Source organism: Capricornis sumatraensis, chromosome 1 (genome assembly GCF_032405125.1).
Source record: "Capricornis sumatraensis isolate serow.1 chromosome 1, serow.2, whole genome shotgun sequence".
Taxonomy (NCBI): Eukaryota; Metazoa; Chordata; class Mammalia; order Artiodactyla; family Bovidae; genus Capricornis; species Capricornis sumatraensis.
Genome location: NC_091069.1, coordinates 171,535,777 through 171,556,428, shown reverse-complemented (window position 1 = coordinate 171,556,428; position 20,652 = coordinate 171,535,777). Strand labels below are relative to the sequence as shown.

Below are 20,652 nucleotides of genomic sequence, written 5' to 3'. Positions count from 1 at the left end.
GACAGTGTTTCCCTGATGGCTTTGTGTTTCAGGAGCAAGTAAGGAGCAAATCCAAGATCTGTGCCAATGTGTTTTGTGGAGCTGGCCGGGAATGTGCAGTCACAGAGAAAGGAGAGCCTACCTGCCTCTGCATCGAGGTAAGAACTGTGGGCGAGAGCCAGAGGATGGTGGCCAAGGCCATGTGGTTAGCTACCCGTCTACAGAGCAGAGCCAGTGATTTTGTCATCTTTATAAAAGCATACCTTGACTTTCTGAAAGAAGAGAGTCACTTTTTATCTCGGGGTTAAAAATCAGATGTGAATGTAGGGATTTTTTTCCTTTTAAAAATTCTTTAGCTTTATAAGGTTTTCAAATTACAAAATTAACAATTGCTTTTTATAAGTGATACAGACATTTATGCAAACATAAAGTTAATAATCTCCCGTCATAACTTTCAAATCCCCTTAGTCTGAGGTAATCAGTGTTAACAGTTTGTGTATATTTGTTCCACATAGTTTTTTTTGTTTCTCTGCAACTATATAGAGTTTCCCCCTATTTTATGCAAAAATAAGATCATAATGTAGACAGATCTAGATATATGCAACTTGCGTCTTGTACTCTTTAATATGTAACAACAACCCTCTATGGGTCAGCACATGTAGTTCTCATTTTTTAATAGCTCAGTTATATTTAGTGATATAAAAGAACCAGATTTATGTAATCATTTCCCCACAGATGGACATTCAGGTTGTTTACCATTGTAAACAGTAATGTCTTTGGCCAAATATTCTTACGTGCTGTTGCCTTTATTTCTGTAGGATTGAGTCCCACTTGTTGGGTTGAGTCCTAGGCTTGCTAGGTCAAGGATATGCGCATTTTAAACTACTAGCTGGAATGCAGATTTTTCAGGTTTGGTTTTGTTTTTAATGAAATTTAAAAAACAAAGTGAGCTTTTGAGAAATACTTCTTTTGTAGGCATAATTCTGTCTCTTAGCGAACATAAACAGCTTGGATGTGTGCCCTTTCCCCCTCTTTCTGTCAGAAGAACCCAAGACTGGATTCCTCCATATTGCTGCAAGTTAATTCACCCACCTTAGTAACCAGTTGAAGGATCCTGACCCATTGTCCCAGAAAAGAAGTCTCTCAACTCAAAAACTTGCAAACCAGATCTGTTAAGGCTTCTGGGAGGTCGTCACTAGTGGTGTAGCTGGCCACTCTGTGGCCATTTAGGGTCCAGAAACCTGGAGGTTAACCTCAACTTGGCCACATACCATTGTGTGATTTTAAGCAAATTAATTGCTGTTGGATGCCCTGAAGACCGACCATGTTTGGCTTTGCTCAGGGCGCAAGTTGCTTTGCCCAATGGGTTATATTAATAGCCCAATGATAAATATTGGTTAAGTGAAGCTTGTCTTTCTGGGCTTTGGTTTTCCAGTCTGTAAATTGGAGAGGTCGACCTGCCTTCAGTTCCAGGGTCCTGTGCTCTTTTACCACATCTACTCTTGTTTGCTTTAATGTCTTTATTAGGTCTAAGCAGAACTTGCTTACCCCTTCCTCCTTTAAAAAACCACAGAAGTGTAAAGAAACTAAGCTTGCCTGTCACTGTGGCACTTTAACAGCCAAAGTAGAATCAAGCTGCCAAGTGAACTTTAGTCCATTTCCTGGTCCAGAATGATCCTCTGTCACACTTCACAAAGACCTGGCACCCCCTTCCCCTGCCTGAAAACAACCGTTGTGAGATTAGGAGAAAAGCAAAATACTAAATAAGGCAACAGAGCAAAGATTCTTATAGCTAGACCCTGAAAGAACTGAAGAATTGGGGTGATGGGGGTCGGGGGCTGTGGAAACATTCCTTTCAATGTTTGCATATTCCCAGCTCTGGCTGTTTTGTGTCATAAAATTTTGGAATTTTAAGGGGTTTTTTGATATCCAGACATTGAATGACTTTCTACAAAGTGATAAAGTGACAGATAATCCAGATTCCTGGCTTCGGATAAAATGCCCTTTCTGCTAATTTGATCGGATTGGGGTCAAGGAGTGGGTATTTCTTTTCACTGAATAGAAGAGACGACCAGGGCCAGGATCAGCACAGAGCACCATGAGGGACTGCAAGGTGATGTAATCCCTCCAACACTGAGTAGGGGAGGGTCACTGATGCCAGAGCTGGGGCTCCCTGTGCCCTGGCAGGGTAGAAGTCATCTCTGCTGGGGAGGACTCCTCACAAGATGGCTGTGTGTGTGTGTGTGTGTGTGTGTGTGTGTGTGTGTGTCTGTGTGTGTGTGTGTGTGGCACACACAAACTCAGCCTTGACTATACCAGCATCCTCCACGGTCTGTTTCAGCAATGCAAACCTCACAAGAGGCCTGTGTGTGGCAGCAACGGCAAGACCTACCTCAACCACTGTGAGCTGCATAGAGATGCCTGCCTCACTGGATCCAAAATCCAGGTCGATTATGATGGACACTGCAAAGGTAAGTAGTGCCCTCATCACCATGTCGCAGCTCCAGCCAGGGAGCCAGAGAAGGAGCAGTGGCCTGGCTTCCTGGAGTTCTTTCCACCCCAAACACAGTGCCCAAAGCTGTGGGGACCACCTAGTTGCTTAGAGAGGCATCCCCTTGGTGCTCATGAGCCTGCTGGGTTTGCCCTGGGTGGCCCTGCTTCTATCCTGCCCTTCCTGCCTCAGACTCCCCAGGTGGCTTCCCACACTGTCTGGAGAAGGATAGTGGATAGGGACCACATCAACAACTAATAGTGTGGTAGTATTTAGCTGAATTCTGTACCTTTTTAGAAAGCAGGTAAATTTCACATATCTTGTGCTTTTTAAATTTGGGTACCTTTCAGTTTTGATGACATAGATTCTCTAATTTACACTCAAACCACTGCTATCAGAGTAAGAAGGAAGGGGTTCCAAGCTTGTTGCTAATTAGACACCAGCCTCCTGCCTACCCTTGAACTTCGCTGGAGAAAGAAGCTGTTTCCCACATGTTGGTCTCCACTGCGTTTCTTTGTCCGTAATGATTCTGTATGAATTCTCAAAGTCCCAGCAGCTCCCCACCCCTCAATCTAACAAAAGGAGGTATGATATCAGGAGGGCAGCTCAGTGGCCTCAAAATTCAAACAAAGCAGGAAAGAAAAGATCCCCATACTTGGGACCTGGAAGGAGAGGAGATAAGGATTCAAGACAAAATGATGAAAAGATATAAGTGGCCCCTTAATATGGGCAGTTTTGACCCTAGCAATACACAGAATTTTCTTTTTTCTTCACTTTATGTTATGCATTTTCTTCCTTTTGTCCTACAGAGAAGAAATCTGTAAGTCCTTCTGCCAGCCCAGGTGAGTATCTCTTTTTTTCTATAGTGTGCATTCAGGGAGGAAATTCTTTTCATGATGGAAATTCCATGTTCCACAATCCCTCCCTGCAAAGCTCACAAGATCTTTAATGTGTCAGAGCTTGTGACCCAGAACTGGTCGCTCCTCAACATAGCACAGAAAAGCTGCAATACTGCATTTTTTGGTACTTGTCATGGAAAGCAGCTGATTGGATCAGAGTGTTGGCCGTGTTTTTCATTTTTGCTGAGTAATGCTGCAGGATGGAAAAGCCGCTGAGTCCCTCCTTCAGTGCTTTGTCAGACCTGTGGGTGTCACAGGACAAGCAGAATCAGGAGGCACAACTGTTTTGGAAAGGGGATAATTGAAAATGGCAGATCTTCTTCCATGATTTTCAGTGAATACAAATTTAAAATTTCATCGATTTATAGTTACAGACTCCTTTAGCATATACTTTTCCTTAGATCCTCACATAACCTTATGAAGTAGTTACTATAATTACCTTATAGATGAAGAAATTGAGCCTCAGAGAAGTTAAGTGAATTTCCCTGAGTCACACAGCCAGAAAGTGCCAGAGTGGGGAAAAATGCCCACAGTTTTATTTCCCTGGCTCAGTGCCCTTTTTACATCCCAACATGTGTTGGGAATTCCCTTTTGCCAAAGCTTTCCCTTCTCTGCCTCCCAGTCCACTAGACTTCCAGCCTCACCTGTTGTTGCCATGTGGCTTACAACAAACAGCTGTCCAGAGCAGGGCTTCAACATGCCCTTCCCCAACCTCATTTTCTGTTGCTTATAATATAGGATAAAATTTTAAATGGGAGAAGTTTTTAAGGGGGACAGAGGGAAAAGCTATATAGAAAGAATCAAAAATCCAGTGGCATAAAGAATTGTAGTGTTCTCACCTATTATTAATTCAGCTCATCTATGAACCAAAAGAGCTGTTCTATTGATTGATTTTTTTCCCCTCTCAGCTTCCTAAAGTTAATGAAAATATCCTTTATTTTTCTTTTTACTTTTTTCTCACCTAAGCATAATCTCTGTTTCAACCTTCTCAAACTTTATAAATTTTTTAGACAAGCACTTGAATCCTGGGTTAGATACAATCCAGTAGCCTGGATTGACTCCTTTGTAAATGTGTGTAATAATCCTATTTTCCCTGGGTTGCTTTGAAAATTCAGTGAGATGACACATGCAGGTCCCCAGGCACTGAGCCCACCAGCTAGGGGGTGCTGGGTGACATTGGGGTCCTCACTGCTCAGCCGACCCCTTTTCCCGCAGTTGTTTGCTATCAGTCCAACCGCGATGAACTCCGGCGTCGCATCATCCAGTGGCTGGAAGCGGAGATCATTCCAGACGGCTGGTTCTCCAAAGGCAGCAACTACAGTGAAATCCTAGACAAGTACTTTAAGGTAACCCAGCACACAGAGCTGGCTGCCTATTCCCAGACCCAGGCCACTTCAGCCTGTTTCCCACCCAGTTTGGCTTTTCTCTAAGTCTTTAACTTGACCCTCCATGGCTTACAGAGTTTTTCTTCATCTGAGGAGAGTCAATGGACTTGTATTTCATGGGTCCAGGATTCTTCATGAACCTAGATACAGATGTTCCCATCGTGTTTGGTTGAAGCAACAGATTGTTCCACTTGTGGGGAGGAGAGGTGCTGCTTTCCAAAAGGAAAATGAGGGAAGAAACAGTATTTATCAATGAGTAGGGCGGCCATGCCATAGAGATCTTTCAGAGAGCTTGAGACAATTGTTAAAAGAAGCAGTTAAGGGTGCTCTTCCAGCTGATTGATAAGAACATACGCACGTATGTACATCACACTCAGATAAGCACCACATACAGAAACACACCACCACATGCAGAGGTGTGCATGCCACATGGAGACTGTCGTACGCAGACACACCACACATGTTCAGGCACCCGCGTTCCCGCATAGCCATGAAAGCCCCCATCACTCACAGACAGTCACATCTCTGGGTAGAGGCCCTCCAAGGCTCATCCTCAGATGCCCTCACATACTTCCATGGTGTGTCCTAGGCTCGACTAGCTCAGACTCAGAAGCAGCCCCCACACATGAGGGACTTCTAGGCAGCTCTGTGGCCACTAACTGTGGTCAACACCAGCCTCATCTGTGGATTCCTCTTGTTAACTGACATCATGGACCCCACCCCCGGCCCAGAGATGGAGAAATACGGTGTTGGACTGAAATAGGATATTGGTCATCTAGGACTTCATTTAAGTAGATGTTTCTCACTGTGGCAGAAAGTCAGTCTCTCTGGATTTCAGGGGCTTGAGAAGAGAAAGCACAGCCCTCTCACTCTGTCTTCTGTCTCAGCCACTCCCATATCAGGGAGCTCTGGGGGGCAGGGGTAGTTCCTTATCTACAGAAAAACACACATTGCTGAGCCAGGAGATTTGGACAGGAGGAGAAACTAAAGAAAATTATTTTTTGAAAGCCAAGTGAACAGCACCTGCTGGGTCTGTTGTGAGCAATAACTTTGGCTTGGTCGTTACAGCACAGGAACCATGGGGCCCAGGACACTTTCCAGGAGACTTCTTGGGACCTTATTACTGTTCATAGTGGCCTCTTGATGGAACATGCCTTGGGCATCACTGGCAGCTGCTATTAATTTGATTCCTAAGGACCAGGGCCCCATACATCTCCACCCGCTCTGGCAATAACTTTCTCTCATAGGTGCCTGTCTAAAAACTCCAAGGCCCCTGGAGAAACTACCCTTTCTCTAGAGCATTCTCATCCTAACCAAGAAAGCTTGCTCATTACTGACAAACACAGTGCTCGCTCTTCCAAGTGTCCTCCAAGAAAATAGGGTTTTCACAATCTACTTCTTGATGATCATCAAAGAACCATATGGTACAATCTTCAAAGGGAGGCTTCTCCCCACTAGGCAAACAGCTGCCTGTTGCTAAGCGATCTGTATCTCACAGAGACTGTTTCTGAACCAGTGAATTGCCCTCCAGCCCAGCTGACATTCCTTACATCAAAATTAGTTGCAAAACAAATCTAATCGGAATTTGGATGAGACCAAAATCAGACTCTCATCTGAACTGGTGATTCAGTCATTATTTTTTAGACAAAAGCCCAACAGAGTAAAGAGGGAAGGCTTCGGGTAGAAAGAGCCTTTTATGACCATGTCACACACACAGAGAGCCACAGAGCCTTTTATGACCATGTCTCTCTCTCACACACACACACATATACACACACCCTGAATTCCTGGTGACCAGGGCTGAAACTGGAGCCAGGGTAAAAGTATAGTGATGAGAGAGCATGTGAGATCTTTTTCTAGGAATTAGGACAAGAATAATAAATAGGTATTAAGCAAGGGCCCCCAGAGTTGTTTTATACATACCTGTCATACATACCACTAGAAGATTTACAGCCTTAGAGTAGAATTTACATGATATGTGATAGTCATGCATCAGAGTCAGTAGCTGTATCTTTCTCTTCTACCTGGAAACCTGTGCAGACTTTTCTTCCAGAAATTCTCCCACCATCTGGAGAGCTACCTTGAAAGTAACATGGGGTGCTGATTATTTCCCAGGGTAGCAGAATGAGGCAGCCTAGGGAAAGAATTTTGAAAAAAAAATTTTTTTTTCCACTAGAAATATTTTGGAGAGCAGCAGTATCTAAATTAGAATTTGATCAGAGCCTTGAAGTTGCTGCCCTCCACCTGCAGCAAGGGCCTGGGCATCCCGAATGGTCCCAGGTGGCTAAGATCTCAGTTGAGCATCTTGCCAAAGGGAGCATAATGTTAAGCTCACTTGTGCTCATGGAACGTGAGCTGGATCACGAGGACAGGCTGCACTGTCTACAATGGGGCCCACAGCACAGGGCGGCAGGGTTGGGGGCTTTGCACCACTTCCACAAGGCAGGTTTTTAATGTGGATAACATACAGGGCCTTTGCCTTTGATGAGGTCGGCTAAGGGTACCAATGTGAGAGGTAAGCACTGAGAGCTAGCCAGGAAGGTTGGAAATCAAGCAGGAAGAAATGATCCTGTGGTTCCCAGAGTGAGCTCTGAGGTTCGCCGACATCACTGTTTACAAGCAACTTGTTAGAAATATGCATCCTGGGCTCCAACACTGATTCTAATTCAGAAGTCTGTTGTCCTTGATCATTAGGGTTTGAGAACATGGTATGATAGAGTAAATTCAAGAATGTCTGGGAGATAGTGCCAGGGATGGGGCTACAGAGACCTCCAAAGCACTCCCAGGCTCCTTGACAGCAAAGGCCTGGGTTCAGGCTGCCCCCCTTAGCAGGGTCTGGGATTGAAAGGCCCTCAGCAGCCTTTGCCCAGATACTTTCAGTCTCTCATCTTGGGGCACAGGCGCCTTCTCTGGGTGCCCCAGGGATTCGAGGTTTTGTTGCTCGAAGGGCAGAGCAGGTTTGCACTGTGTTAAAAACAAGATGAACCAGAGATGGGCCAAACTGAGTGGAGGGATGATAGAATTGAGGTTTTACAAAACGTTCCAGAAAGATCTCTTCATCTCCTTTCTAGAACTTTGATAATGGTGACTCTCGCTTGGACTCCAGCGAATTTCTGAAATTTGTGGAGCAAAATGAAACCGCCATCAACATCACCACCTATGCAGACCAGGAGAACAACAAGCTTCTCAGGTGAGTGGAATGAGGGGGTCAGGGAGAGGCCCACAAGGGCAGGCTGTTTAAGAAGGGATTTGAACACCCTTCCTACCTGCTAAGGAGCCTCCAGTGTCAAAGTCAATGTGAAGTAAAAAGCGAAATAGGGTTTTGTCCTGATCTCTTCTGTGAACATTATGAACTAATATATTGAGCACCACTGATATCTGATCAAGTAGTTAGTGTTTTTGGCCAGAACTTGCAAGGAATTGAAGAAAGTAGTTTTAAAATTAATGATCACATCAGAGCAAAGTTGTTTCTTAGTGTTGTGGGTAATGTTTTAATGGTTCGTTTTCTTAAGGAATTACTTCAATGTTCTATTTAATGATAAGTCTAAAATAGCTTTAGATCTGATTTTAAGATAATAAGTGCTGTTTCATGTAGAGAACCCTAATTGTTACAAATGGGAGCATGTTCCTCTCCTTTTCTGGTATTATTCCAGAGTAAATATTAATAAAAATTAACCCCTAAGAATTAATAAAAATTAACCCCTAAGTAAATATTAATAAAGTTAACCCCCTAAGGATTAATAAAAATTAATCCCTAAATTAACTGTGGTTCCAGTATATTGGTAAGAATTAAAAATCAGAAGGGCTTCCCTGGTGGCTCAGCTGGTGAAAAATCCGCCTGCTATCCGGGAGACCAGGGTTTGATCCCTGGGTTGGGAAGATTCCCCTGCAGGAGGAAATAACTATCCACTCCAGTATTCTGGCCTGGAGAATTCCATGGTTTGTATAGTCCATGGGGTCACAAAGAGTTAGACACAACTGAGGAAAAAAAGGAAAACACCTGTTTGTTCAGAAGAATGCAAAGCATGAAACCCAGATTCTAGGGTTCCTTTTTAATGATAACCCATGGCCTTAAGGCTTCCCTGGTGGCTCAGATGGTAAGGAGTCTTCCTGCAGTGCAGGAGACCCGGGTTTGATCCCTAGGTCAGGAAGATCCCCTGGAGAAGGAAACGGCAACCCGTTCCAGTATTCTTGCCTGGAAAATCCCATGGACAGAGGAGCCTGGCGGGCTACAGTCCATGGGGTCACAAAGAGCTGGACATGACTGAGCTTTGAACTTTTATTTTTTATGGCCTTGAAGTATAATACCTGTAAATTCTTCTTATTTTGATGACCTGAAATAAGATAATAATTTACAAATTCAACATTTGATCCTTATAACACTGCAGTGAAGAAAGGCTGCTTGTCCCCATTTCACAGATAAGGAAACAGGTGCAGGAAGCTTGAATAACTAGCTCAAGGCCATTTGGGTTGTAAGTGATTGAGCCAGGGCTCAAACCCAGGCCAAGGGGAGAGGAAGGGAGCTGGAGTTCTAGAAAACTTTTCTAAAGATCTCTTTGTATAATAAAAGGATGATAGTGGTGCTGCTGGTTTCAAACTCATATTCTTTCGAATCACACATTCTTTTCATATCTGTTCCTACCACTTTTATTTGCTTTTTCCAGTTGGGTTGACTTGATACATTACACCTGGAGCAGGGGAGGCAATTGATAGTGGAAGGTATATGCAGATAGTGAAACATTTGTCAATCCAAGTGGACAAAACCATCCAGGAAGCTTCAGTCATCTTGGGAGTATCATTTGAACAACTTGAATGATCTGATACCCCATATAATAAACTAAAGGTTGGATGCTTACTGGAGTCAGGATACATGATGGTTGTAGAAGGTCAGTGTAGAAACTTTCTCTTTAAATAGTTCCTTTGGCCACCTTCAGAGGCCCAGGTGTATGTAATTCTGATGCTTAATTCCTTCAGGAGGGAAGCTGAGATCTTGCCGACACATTTCTCCTGTGTTTTCTTTTCAGAGGACTCTGTGTTGATGCTCTCATTGAACTGTCTGATGAAAATGCTGACTGGAAACTCAGCTTCCAAGAGTTCCTCAAGTGCCTCAACCCATCCTTCAACCCTCCAGAGAAGAGTATGGCTAATCTAAGAAATGCTCAATGCTTCCCTAGTGGCTCAGAGGTTAAAGTGTCTGCCTCTAATGCGGGAGACCTGGGTTCGATCCCTGGGTTGGGAAGATCCCCTGGAGAAGGAAATGGCAACCCACTCCAGTATTCTTGCCTGGAGAATCCCATGGACAGAGGAGCTTGGTGGGCTACAGTCCACGGGGTCGCAAAGAGTCGGACACGACTGAGCGACTTTACTTTCACTTTCAATCTAAGAAATAGCGGGTTGTAGGGAGTTGAGGGTATTTAGAGGGGGCCAAGATAGAGGAGCAGAGAAGGCAGTGGCACCCCACTCCAGTACTCTTGCCTGGAAAATCCCATGGATGGAGGAGCCTGGTAGGCTGCAGTCCATGGGGTCGCTAAGAGTCGGACATGACTGAGCGACTTCACTTTCACTTTTCACTTTCATGCATTGGAGAAGGAAATGGCAACCCACTCCAGTGTTCTTGCCTGGAGAATCCCAGGGACGGGGGAGCCTGGTGGGCTGCCGTCTATGGGGTTGCACAGAGTCAGACACGACTGACACGACTTAGCAGCAGCAGCAAGATAGAGGAGACTGTGGAACTCTCCAGAGCTTACTAAGAAAATTCCCTTCCATGATTCTAGACTGGGCCCCAGCCCATCATCTCTATGCTGAGGTTCAGATCCAAAAATCTTTGGGTTAATAGAGGCATTTGTTCAGTTATAGTGCCTCTGAGGGACAAGCAGGTCTTATCTGGAAGGTGGTAAGGTGCACAGACGGTAGCCGGGACGTCCTGTTCCATCCTCACCCTAAACCTCTGCCCCTTATTTCTGGTCTCACAGAGTGTGCCCTGGAGGATGAAACGTATGCCGATGGAGCTGAGACCGAGGTGGACTGTAACCGCTGTGTGTGTGCCTGTGGAAACTGGGTCTGCACAGCCATGACCTGTGACGGTGAGAAAGAAGGGGCGGCAGGGAGAGCGCTGTCTTCATGAATCACCATGAGGGAAGTCAGGGTGGGGATGTTGGGGAAGAGTGCAGTGGCTGGGAGAAAAGAAACTGGAGGGCAAGAAACCGGCTCCCACTTGGACTGTCAGGGTTCCTAGAGAGCAGCCTTGAGGCCACAGCACTTATGCTAGATGAACTATGTTAGGAAGTCACTCCAGAGGCTGGGAATAAGAAAGATTCAAGACCCAGGGCAAGATCGAGTGTTGGTAAGAGATTAGAGTGGTAAAAGTAGTAAGGAAACCAAACACATATTAGTGAGAATTACAAGCATTTCTTGGAGTAGGGAGTGGCACCCCACTCCAGTTTTCTTGCATGGGAAATTCCATGGACAGAGGAGCCTCGTAGGCTACAGCCCTTGCAGTCACAAAGAGTGGGACACAACTGAACACACACACACATATGCGTGCATTCCTTCTAAGCACTTTACATATTAACCCACTTAATCCTTATGACAGCTTAGGAAATCCTCTATGTCAAAGACTTAGGTGATTGGAAGGCAAAACGACTTCTTGCCATCTGTGCCCGGCAGGAAAAGGAGACATGTTCATAAGGATGTTTGAATTAACAGGATTGGGTTAGCCTAAAAAAAGAGAAAGTTGAAATAGTTGAGACATGGGCAGGGCAGGTTGGGAGACATCAGACATCTGGGGAAGGGGGAACAGTGCCCAAGCCAGCATCATCACTAGCACCATTCTATAAAGAGATCTTTCAGAAAACGTTTCTAGAACTCTAGCTCACACCCTCCCCTCACTTAGCCTAGATTTGAGCCCTGGCCCAGTCACTTACTACCCAAGCATGTTACTTTGGAGGCGTCCCGTTTCCCTGGGACGCTTTTTTTTTTTCCCCCAGGACACTTTATATTCAGAGAAATGTGGGTATTTCATTTCTCTTTCCATAAGTTAAATGGGAGATGAAATTGAGAGCCTTAAAGGTAGGTATTGGAGGGATCTCTAACAGGCTTCCCCCAGCCACCACTGCTCTGAGCCTTGATTCTTCTTATAGGAAAGAATCAGAAGGGGGCCCAGACCCAGGCAGAGGAGGAAATGACTAGATATGTCCAGGAGCTTCAAAAGCACCAGGTAAGTTGCAACCTCCGTGCTGGTTCAGGTAGCCCTGTCACCACCAGGCCCGTCCTCTACTCAGACACTGCCTAATGCCCCAGGTGACCAAGGACATGTGCTCTGTTGCATACAGTAGGTCCCGAACGATACACCTATATACCTGTGGCATGCAGATCATGATATAGATAGTTCCCTGACGGAGTCCTTGTGGAGCCAGTATGCCCCAGCAGGTGTAGATTACAAGTTGGTAAATTGCTTTATAAGTTAGAATCAGGTGGGTGATGGTTTGCAAATAAGCATGGTCAAAAGAAGCAAAATGGCTGTCTGGGGAGGCCTTACAAATAGCTGTAAAAAGAAGAGAAGCGAAAAGCAAAGGAGAAAAGGAAAGATATAAGCATCTGAATGCAGAATTCCAAAGAACAGCAAGAAGAGATAATAAAGCCTTCTTCAGCAATCAATGCAAAGAAATAGAGGAAAAGAACAGAATAGGAGACTAGAGATCTCTTCAAGAAAATTAGAGATACCAAGGGAACATTTCATGCAAAGATGGGCTCAATAAAGGACAGAAATGGTATGGACCTAACAGAAGCAGAAGATATTAAGATGAGGTGGCAAGAATACACAGAAGAACTGTACAAAAAAGATCTTCACGACCCAGATAATCACAATGGTGTGATCACTCATCTAGAGCCAGACATCCTGGAATGTGAAGTCAAGTGGGCCTTAGAAAGCATCACTACGAACAAAGCTAGTGGAGGTGATGGAATTCCAGCTGAGCTATTTCAAATCCTGAAAGATGATGCTGTGAAAGTGCTGCACTCAATATGCCAGCAAATTTGGAAAACTCAGCAGTGGCCACAGGACTGGAAAAGGTCAGTTTTCATTCCAATTCCAAAGAAAGGCAATGCCAAAGAATGCTCCAACTACCGCACAATTGCACTCATCTCACACGCTAATAAAGTAAGGCTCAAAATCCTCCAAGCCAGGCTTCAGCAATATGTGAACCGTGAACTTCCTGATGTTCAAGCTGGTTTTAGAAAAGGCAGAGGAACCAGAGATCAAATTGCCAACATCTGCTGGATCATGTAAAAAGCAAGAAAGTTCCAGAAAAACATCTATTTCTGCTTTATTGACTATGCCAAAGCCTTTGACTGTGTGGATCACAATAAACTATGGAAAATTCTGAAAGAGATGGGAATACCAGACCACCTGACCTGCCTCTTGAGAAACCTGTATGCAGGTCAGGAAGCAACAGTTAGAACTGGACATGGAACGACAGACTGGTTCCAAATAGAAAAAGGAGTATGTCAAGGTTGTATATTGTCACCCTGCTTATTTAACTTATATGCAGAATACATCATGAGAAATGCTGGGGTGGAAGAAGCACAAGCTGGAATCAAGATTGCCGGGAGAAATATCAATAACCTTAGATATGCAGATGACACCACCCTTATGGCAGAAAGTGAAGAGGAACTAAAAAGCCTCTTGATGAAAGTGAAAGAGGAGAGTAAAAAAAAAGTTGGCCTAAAGCTCAGCATTCAGAAAACGAAGATCATGGCATCAGGTCCCATCACTTCATGTGAAATAGGTGGGGAAAGAGTGGAAACAGTGTCAGACTTTATTTTTGGAGGCTCCAAAATCACTGCAGATGGTGACTGCAGCCATGAAATTAAAAGACTCTTACTCCTTAGAAGAAAAGTTATGGTCAATCTAGATAGCATATTCAAAAGCAGAGACATTACTTTGCCAACTAAAGTCCGTCTAGTCCAGGCTATGGTTTTTCCTGTGGTCATGTATGGATGTGAGAGTTGGACTGTGGAGAAGGCTGAGCACTGAAGAATTGATGCTTTCGAACTGTGGTGTTGGAGAAGACTCTTGAGAGTCCCTTGGACTGCAAGGAGATCCAACCAGTCCATTCGGAAGGAGATCAGCCCTGGGATTTCTTTGGAAGGAATCATGCTAAAGCTGAAACTCCAGTACTTTGGCCACCTCATGCGAAGAGTTGACTCATTGGAAAAGACCCTGATGCTGGGAGGGATTGGGGGCAGGAAGAGAAGGGGACGACAGAGGATGAGATGGCTGGATGGCATCACCAACTCGATGGACATGAGTTTGGGTGAACTCCGGGAGTTGGTGATGGACAGGGAGGCCTGGCGTGCTGCGATTCATGGGGTCGCAAAGAATCGGACACGACTGAGTGACTGAACTGAACTGTACTCAAAGAAGCATTCCTATTTCTTGTCATGACCGGTGCCCAGACCCAAAGACTGTGAGCTCCTTGAGAGCAGGCTCTGTGACCTGTTCACCAGTGTAGCCCTGCATTTAGTACAGGGCCTGCTGTATAATGGGCTTCCCTGGTAGCTCAGTTGGTAAAGAATCCGCCTGCAATGCAGGAGATCCTGGTTCGATTCCTGGGTTGGGAAGATCCACTGCGGAAGGGATAGGCTACCCACTCCAGTATTCTTAGGCTTCCCTGGTGACTCAGCTGGTAAAGAATCCACCTGCAATGCAGGAGACCTGGGTTTGATGCCTGGGTTGGGAAGATCCCCTGGAGAAGGGAGAGGCTACCCACTCCAGTATTCTGGCCTGGAGAATTCCATGGACTGTATAGTCCAGGGGGTCACAAAGAGTCTGATTGAGCAACTTTCACTTATGAACTTAAGAACACTGCTGTATAATTGGCTCTCAGTGAGCATGAAATTAGTGGATTTAGACCGTAGCAGAAAGGATTTGTTAAATGCCAAGCTGGCTGGAACAGCCTGAGATAGAGATTCTGTTTCCTAGAGACCTGAAAGGATAATAAGAATTCTGTTCAGGTTCTATGTCATTAACTTGAAGGCCTTCTTGGCGAGAAGATTCTTAGCAGATTAGTGATTCACTGACATGTTACTGAGGGCCTAGAGAGAAAACCTAAATGACCTAGACTCCTAGGACTGTCTTTCCACTGGTTACCTGTAGTCCTAACAAAGGATATTGCTCCTTGAATCATCTGTCTGTAAACTGGGTCTGGTAATACAAGCCTTCTCTCTGACATATAAGTTTTTAAGCAATGTAATGCTTACAGGAACTATTGAGATGAAATATGTGACTTGAGAATCAAGAATTATTTGTATTAATAGTAATTGCTCATATTTATTGATGGTTTTTCATGTGCATTTTGTCACTGATAGTGTAGAAACCTCATGTCAGTTTTTAAACAGATGCAAAAGCTCCTAGTCCTTGGCTTTTTCATATTTCAGCAGCCTTGAGCTTCCAGATTAGTATAAACCCACAAAAGCAAAAGGCACTTAATAGGAATTCCTTTCATCTAGGGTGGAAAAATGATCAGAGTAGACAGTGGGGAGTGAGTTATAATAGCTAACATTATTTAGTCTGTCCGTTTTACGTCAGTTGCCTCAGAAGCAGACACTAAGGTAAGAACTCAAGTACAAACAGTTTATTTGGGAGGAAGTCCCCAAGAAACACCAGAAGGGGAGTTGGGAAGTGAGCCCAAGGAGGGAAGAAATAATGAGTGTGTATTCCGGCACATTACCACTGGGGGCAAGTGGAGCTTAGTCCTGTCACAGAACTCTGGGAACAGTTCCAGTGCGCAGGGGGCAGGGAGCCGGGCTGTGCCTGCATGAGCTCCCAGCAGCTACTGGCTGAGAGCCGCCACCAGCAAACATGAATTCCCTGGCCTTTCTGGCCTGTCAGCGCAAGTGGGCAGAGCGGGCTTCAGCAGCCGGAGAAAGCCGCAGGCAAGAAGATGCAGGGGCTGGCAGTAAGAAGCCAGGCCAGTGTACTGAAATGTTGAAGACAAGGGCTGTGGATGGGGCACTGATGGTTCCTACCAGATGCCAAACACTGTCTTTTATTCCCTGTTTAATTTTTTATTGAGATGTAATTCACGTACCATAAAACTCACCCTTTTAAAAGTATGCAATCAGATGGTTTCTGATATATTCACAAGATTGTCAGCCATTACCACTGTCTATTTCCAGATCATTTTCATCATGCCCCAAAGAAACACCAAACCCATTAGAAGTCACTTATATTCTCTCCTCTCCCAGCCCATGGCAACCACTATTATACTTTCTGTTTCTGTAGATTTGCCTATTATGGACACAAATAATTGGAATTGTACAATATATGGCATTTTCTGTCTGACTTTTTTCATTTAGTGTAATTTTTTTAAGGTTTATCCTTGTTGTAGCGTGAATCAAGACTTCATTCCTTTTTAGGAATAAAGAACATTTCATGGATAGATATACCACATTTTGTATATCCATCCATCAGTTGGTGTATATTTAGTTTGCTTCTACTTTTTGGCTATGATGAATGATACTGCTGTAAACATTCTTATACAAGTTTCTGTGTGGACATATGTTTTCAGTTCTCTTGTGTATGTACCTAAGGAGTGGGATTGCTGGATCACAGGGTAACTTTGTGTTTAATCTTTTGATAAACTGCCAGACTGTTTTCCAAAGTGACTATACTATTTTATATCGTAACCAGTCATATTCCAATTTCTCCACAAACTCACCATCATTTGTCATTGTGGTTATTTTTTATTAGACATCCTAGTGGGTGTGAGATGACATCTCATTGTATTTTGATTTTCATTTCCCTAATGATTAATGATGTTGAGCATCTTCTTATATGCTTCCTGGCTGTAAGAATGTCTTCTTTGGAGACATTTGCCACTGTTAGAAGAGGTAGTATTTACTTTATTACCCTTATTTTGCAGTTGAAGACATTGAGGCACAGGTTTCATAATAATGCCCAAAGTCCCCCAGAAAGTTGCACAGCCATGATTCAAGCTCAGGCAGTCTGCCTCCAGAGCCTGTCGCTCTCAATGCTTCTCTAAATTTGGATTCAAAACATTTTGTAGCACTTCCATGTAGCATCCTTTTCTTCATTTTTCAAATGAATATGATGTCTGACCTTGCTGTTTCATAGGAGTTTAGAGTCGGCTCTTAATTTAGCCACGGTCCTATGCAACTATGTCATGGTAAGGCATGATCCTTGCCCTCAAGTTGTTCATCATCTGTGGAGGAGACAGGCAAGTAAACAGAACTAAACTTTAACATGAGCATGTTTCTGTCAGTGCTGGCCTTGAAGACTAGATCAGTTCAGTTCAGTCGCTCAGTCGTGTCCGAATCTTTGCGACCCCATGAATCGCAGCACGCCAGGCCTCCCTGTCCATCGCCAATTCCCAGAGTTCACCTAGACTCACGTCCATCGAGTTGGTGATGTCACCCAGCCATCTCATCCTCTGTCGTCCCCTTCTCCTCCTGCCCCCAATCCTTCCCAGCATCAGGGTCTTTTCCAATGAGTCAACTCTTCGCATGAGGTGGCCAAAGTACTGGAGTTTCAGCTTTAGCATCACGCCTTCCAATGAACACCCAGGACTGATCTCCTTTAGGATGGACTGGTTGGATTTCCTTGCAATCCAAGGGACTCTCAAGAGTCTTCTCCAACACCACAATTCAAAAGCATCAGTTCTTTGGTGCTCAGCTTTCTTCACAGTCCAACTCTCACATCCATACATGACTACTGGAAAAACCATAGCCTTGACTAGACAGACCTTTGTTAACAAAGTAATGTCTCTGCTTGTTAATATGCTGTCTACGTTGGTCATAGCTTTCCTTCCAAGGAGTAAGCGTCTTTTAATTTCATGGCTGCAATTACCATCTGCAGTGATTTTGGAGCCCCAAAAAATAAAGTCTGACACTGTTTCCATTGTTTCCCCATCTATTTCCCATGAAGTGATGGGACCAGATGCCATAATCTTAGTTTTCTGAATGTTGAGCTTTAAGCCAACTTTTTCAGTCTCAAATAAATGCCAATAATTTTTAATATTTCATAATGTTTATTTTCTCTTGCCTCTCAAAGGAAACAGCTGAAAAGTCCAAGAAAGTGAGCACCAAAGAGATCTAATGAGGAGGCATCTGGGAATGGTGTCCAGAGCCTGGCACCTTCTCTGCAATTTCAGCGCTGAGTCCAGTATATGCAAGTGTCTGCTACAACCGCCAAATCACCTGTATTTGCTTATATAGCAATGAGTTTTATTTTGTCTATTTGTTTTGCAATAAAGGAAATGGGGATGGCTGGCTAGGAAGGGAAAGGCCAGAGCCTTCATTTCTAGGAGTGTTTTGGGAGAAGCTGTCAGTGGTGCTCAGGGGCCAGAGGCAAGTAAGGAAACTGCATCAGGGTTGGGAGAGTGGACCCAGATCTGGAACCCTTCCGAGTATAGCACAGCTGTGAACATGCTGCAGGGAGTGCAGGCAGTGAGAGAGAGCTGAGCAGGCTGTCCCAGAGGAGGGAATTGGGAAACTCAGTGAAGAAGACTGCATTCTGCTTCCAGCCCTTCCTGCCGCCATCAGCATAACAGACCTCTAGCATCTGTGCTTCTCCTCAAGGCCCCAGCCACTGGCTCTAGATACACGGCCATCCTGCTAGTTCCCCAGTGTCTGAGAGAGGGTGCCCCCAAATGATGCAGATACTTGGAGACTTTGATCCCCTTAGAGATCTAACCAAATTTTTAAAATACTTTTTACCAAAGGTGCTATTTTTCTGTAAACTTTTTTTGGCAAGTTGATTTCATTCTTCAATTATTATCATTATATTATTGTTGTTGTTTAATATTTTATTTTCTTAACTAGAAATTAAGCTTTTGTAATTATTTTTCATTAGTCCTGCATTTCAGAGATGGGAGAGTTTGGGGTTCTTCCTTGTGCAGAGACTGCTATCACCCAGACATCCCCCCACCCTGCCACATGCAGCCTGGAATTCTCCTGTGGTTTCCAGTGGGTCTGCAGTCTGCCAGAGGAGCAGGGGGTGCCTCAGACAGAAGCCATGAGAAGTATCCCCACACAAAGCCTTTAAGATCCAAAATGCTAACTTGTTTTCATTTATTCTGATAGAGCCATACAAATCAGTATTCCAAAGAATGGAGACAAGCGCAGCTAAGCAAGACTTAGATGTTCCCAGTCTATCAATACGCTCATTGATCCTGCACTAAGTAGGAGAGTGACTCTGGCCCATCTCTTCCTATTTCTGGGCCTTAGTTTCCTCAGTGAACAGGTAGGAATGCATTAAACTATTGATTTGAGGAACTGTAAATTCTGTGATTCTGGTAATAGGTCCAGAAGGAGAAAATGTGATTTTTCTCCTCCTTAGGATAAATGAAACCTTGTTTTTATGTAAGAATCAGATGACCAAAAACAAGATGACCAAATTTAACCTTGGTCTGAATGGCCCCACAGGTCGTGCTATGATGTAGAGCCCTCAAGTAAAGCCTGCCCAGGAAGAGAGTGAGAAAGAGAACCACTTCTTTGTCTTCGCTTTTACAGTTCATCTTTAACCTTGTTGGGAAGAGAAATGAATCTCCCTTTAGAGATGAGGGGAAAAAAGGTTTACATTTTAAGACAGGGAAAAAAGTGGAATCAAATCCTAGAAGTGTGACTGGGGAGAAGTCAGTCATTTCTGTGTCTTTTGACCCCTGTGATAATTAACCCCACTCAATACCATGTTTAAGATGCATTTGGAGTAACAAAATTAGAAACTTGACATAAGATCTCATTTTCAGAAAGCAGATTACAGACCACCAGAGGGAAATCCTGAGGGCTGTATTGCACAGGCAACTCTGAGAAAGTTGCGCTGAAAATGGAATTCCTTCTAACCAGGTTTCCTTTTTCTCCTTTGAAAGAAGAACATTCCACTTTGTTTAGAATTCGGAGTTTTTGTAAATCATCCCACTTAAAAGCTCTCTTCCAACCCAACTTATACGGTTTGAAATGCACCTCCCTGTCAAAGTGCCTTGGAGAGCTCCCAACAGCACATCTTGACCAAGTTTTGCCAGCCCTTGGACACCAGAAGAGAGGGCGGGAGTACCAGTCTGTTTAAAGCAAGAAGGCAGAATGTCTCCTCACCTGTTACCTTTAGGTCAGTGGCTGCCATCCAAGATGACCCTACCCTGCGATGTTGAAGTCCCAAGACCTAACCTGCATTCCTCCTGTAAATAGGGAAGCTACTGTCGGCACCATAGAGTCACGTGATGATGATCATTCACAGAAAGCTGCTAAATAGCCTAGTTTGGGGAGTCTTGCATAGAGCTTTGCATGGAACAAATAAACAGAATTAAATCAGGTTCAGTTCCTCCAGCTCTCTAAAAGCACAGGGCTTAGACTGCAAGCTTCCTTGGGCTTTCTCTGTGTGTCTATGGTTTTTATAAAGACATTATAGCATCTGTTAAGATTCAGTGTCCATGGAAACCTTCTCACATGCCATGGCTCTGGACTCCATCATTGTTTTTGGAAAGCAGGACTCCTCCACCTGCTAATAAGACCATCTGGACCAGTCTGAATGTCTTTCCTTTACATTTATGTTTTTAAATAGTCAAATTTCAAGAAGCAAATTTGGACAGGTTTCTGTTGCCTGTGTGTTTGTGAAATGTATTTGTATTTAGTAGGCTTCCATATTGCATTTAACTTGTTTTTGTAACTCTTGATTCTTTTTTGGATACTATTGATAAATAAAGAAATTAAAACAATAACTGTGTCATTTTCCTTCCCCTCAATTAAGGCCAAATAAAGTTGTGAGAGGGCTTCCCAATGGCTCAGTGGTAAAGAATCCTCTGCAGTGCAGGAGATGCAAGTTCAGTCCCTGGGTTGGGAAGATCCCCTGACGTAGGAAATGGTAACCCATTCCAGTTTTCTT

General features: G+C 44.1%; 1 protein-coding gene across 1 annotated transcript in view; it reads left to right on the top strand.

The window, feature by feature from the left end:
• The window catches only part of FSTL1 (follistatin like 1), a 57,620-nt gene extending 37,194 nt beyond the window's left edge, over positions 1–20,426 (top strand). Inside the window, exons 3-11 of the mRNA XM_068960590.1 lie at positions 33–137; positions 2,321–2,450; positions 3,280–3,312; positions 4,585–4,715; positions 7,826–7,944; positions 9,779–9,891; positions 10,727–10,837; positions 11,894–11,970; positions 17,827–20,426. Of these exons, the coding sequence (XP_068816691.1) occupies positions 33–137; positions 2,321–2,450; positions 3,280–3,312; positions 4,585–4,715; positions 7,826–7,944; positions 9,779–9,891; positions 10,727–10,837; positions 11,894–11,970; positions 17,827–17,871 (864 nt within the window). The 3' untranslated portion in view covers positions 17,872–20,426. The remainder of the gene's footprint in view (positions 1–32; positions 138–2,320; positions 2,451–3,279; positions 3,313–4,584; positions 4,716–7,825; positions 7,945–9,778; positions 9,892–10,726; positions 10,838–11,893; positions 11,971–17,826) is intronic.
• Positions 20,427–20,652: the final 226 nt, after the last annotated feature.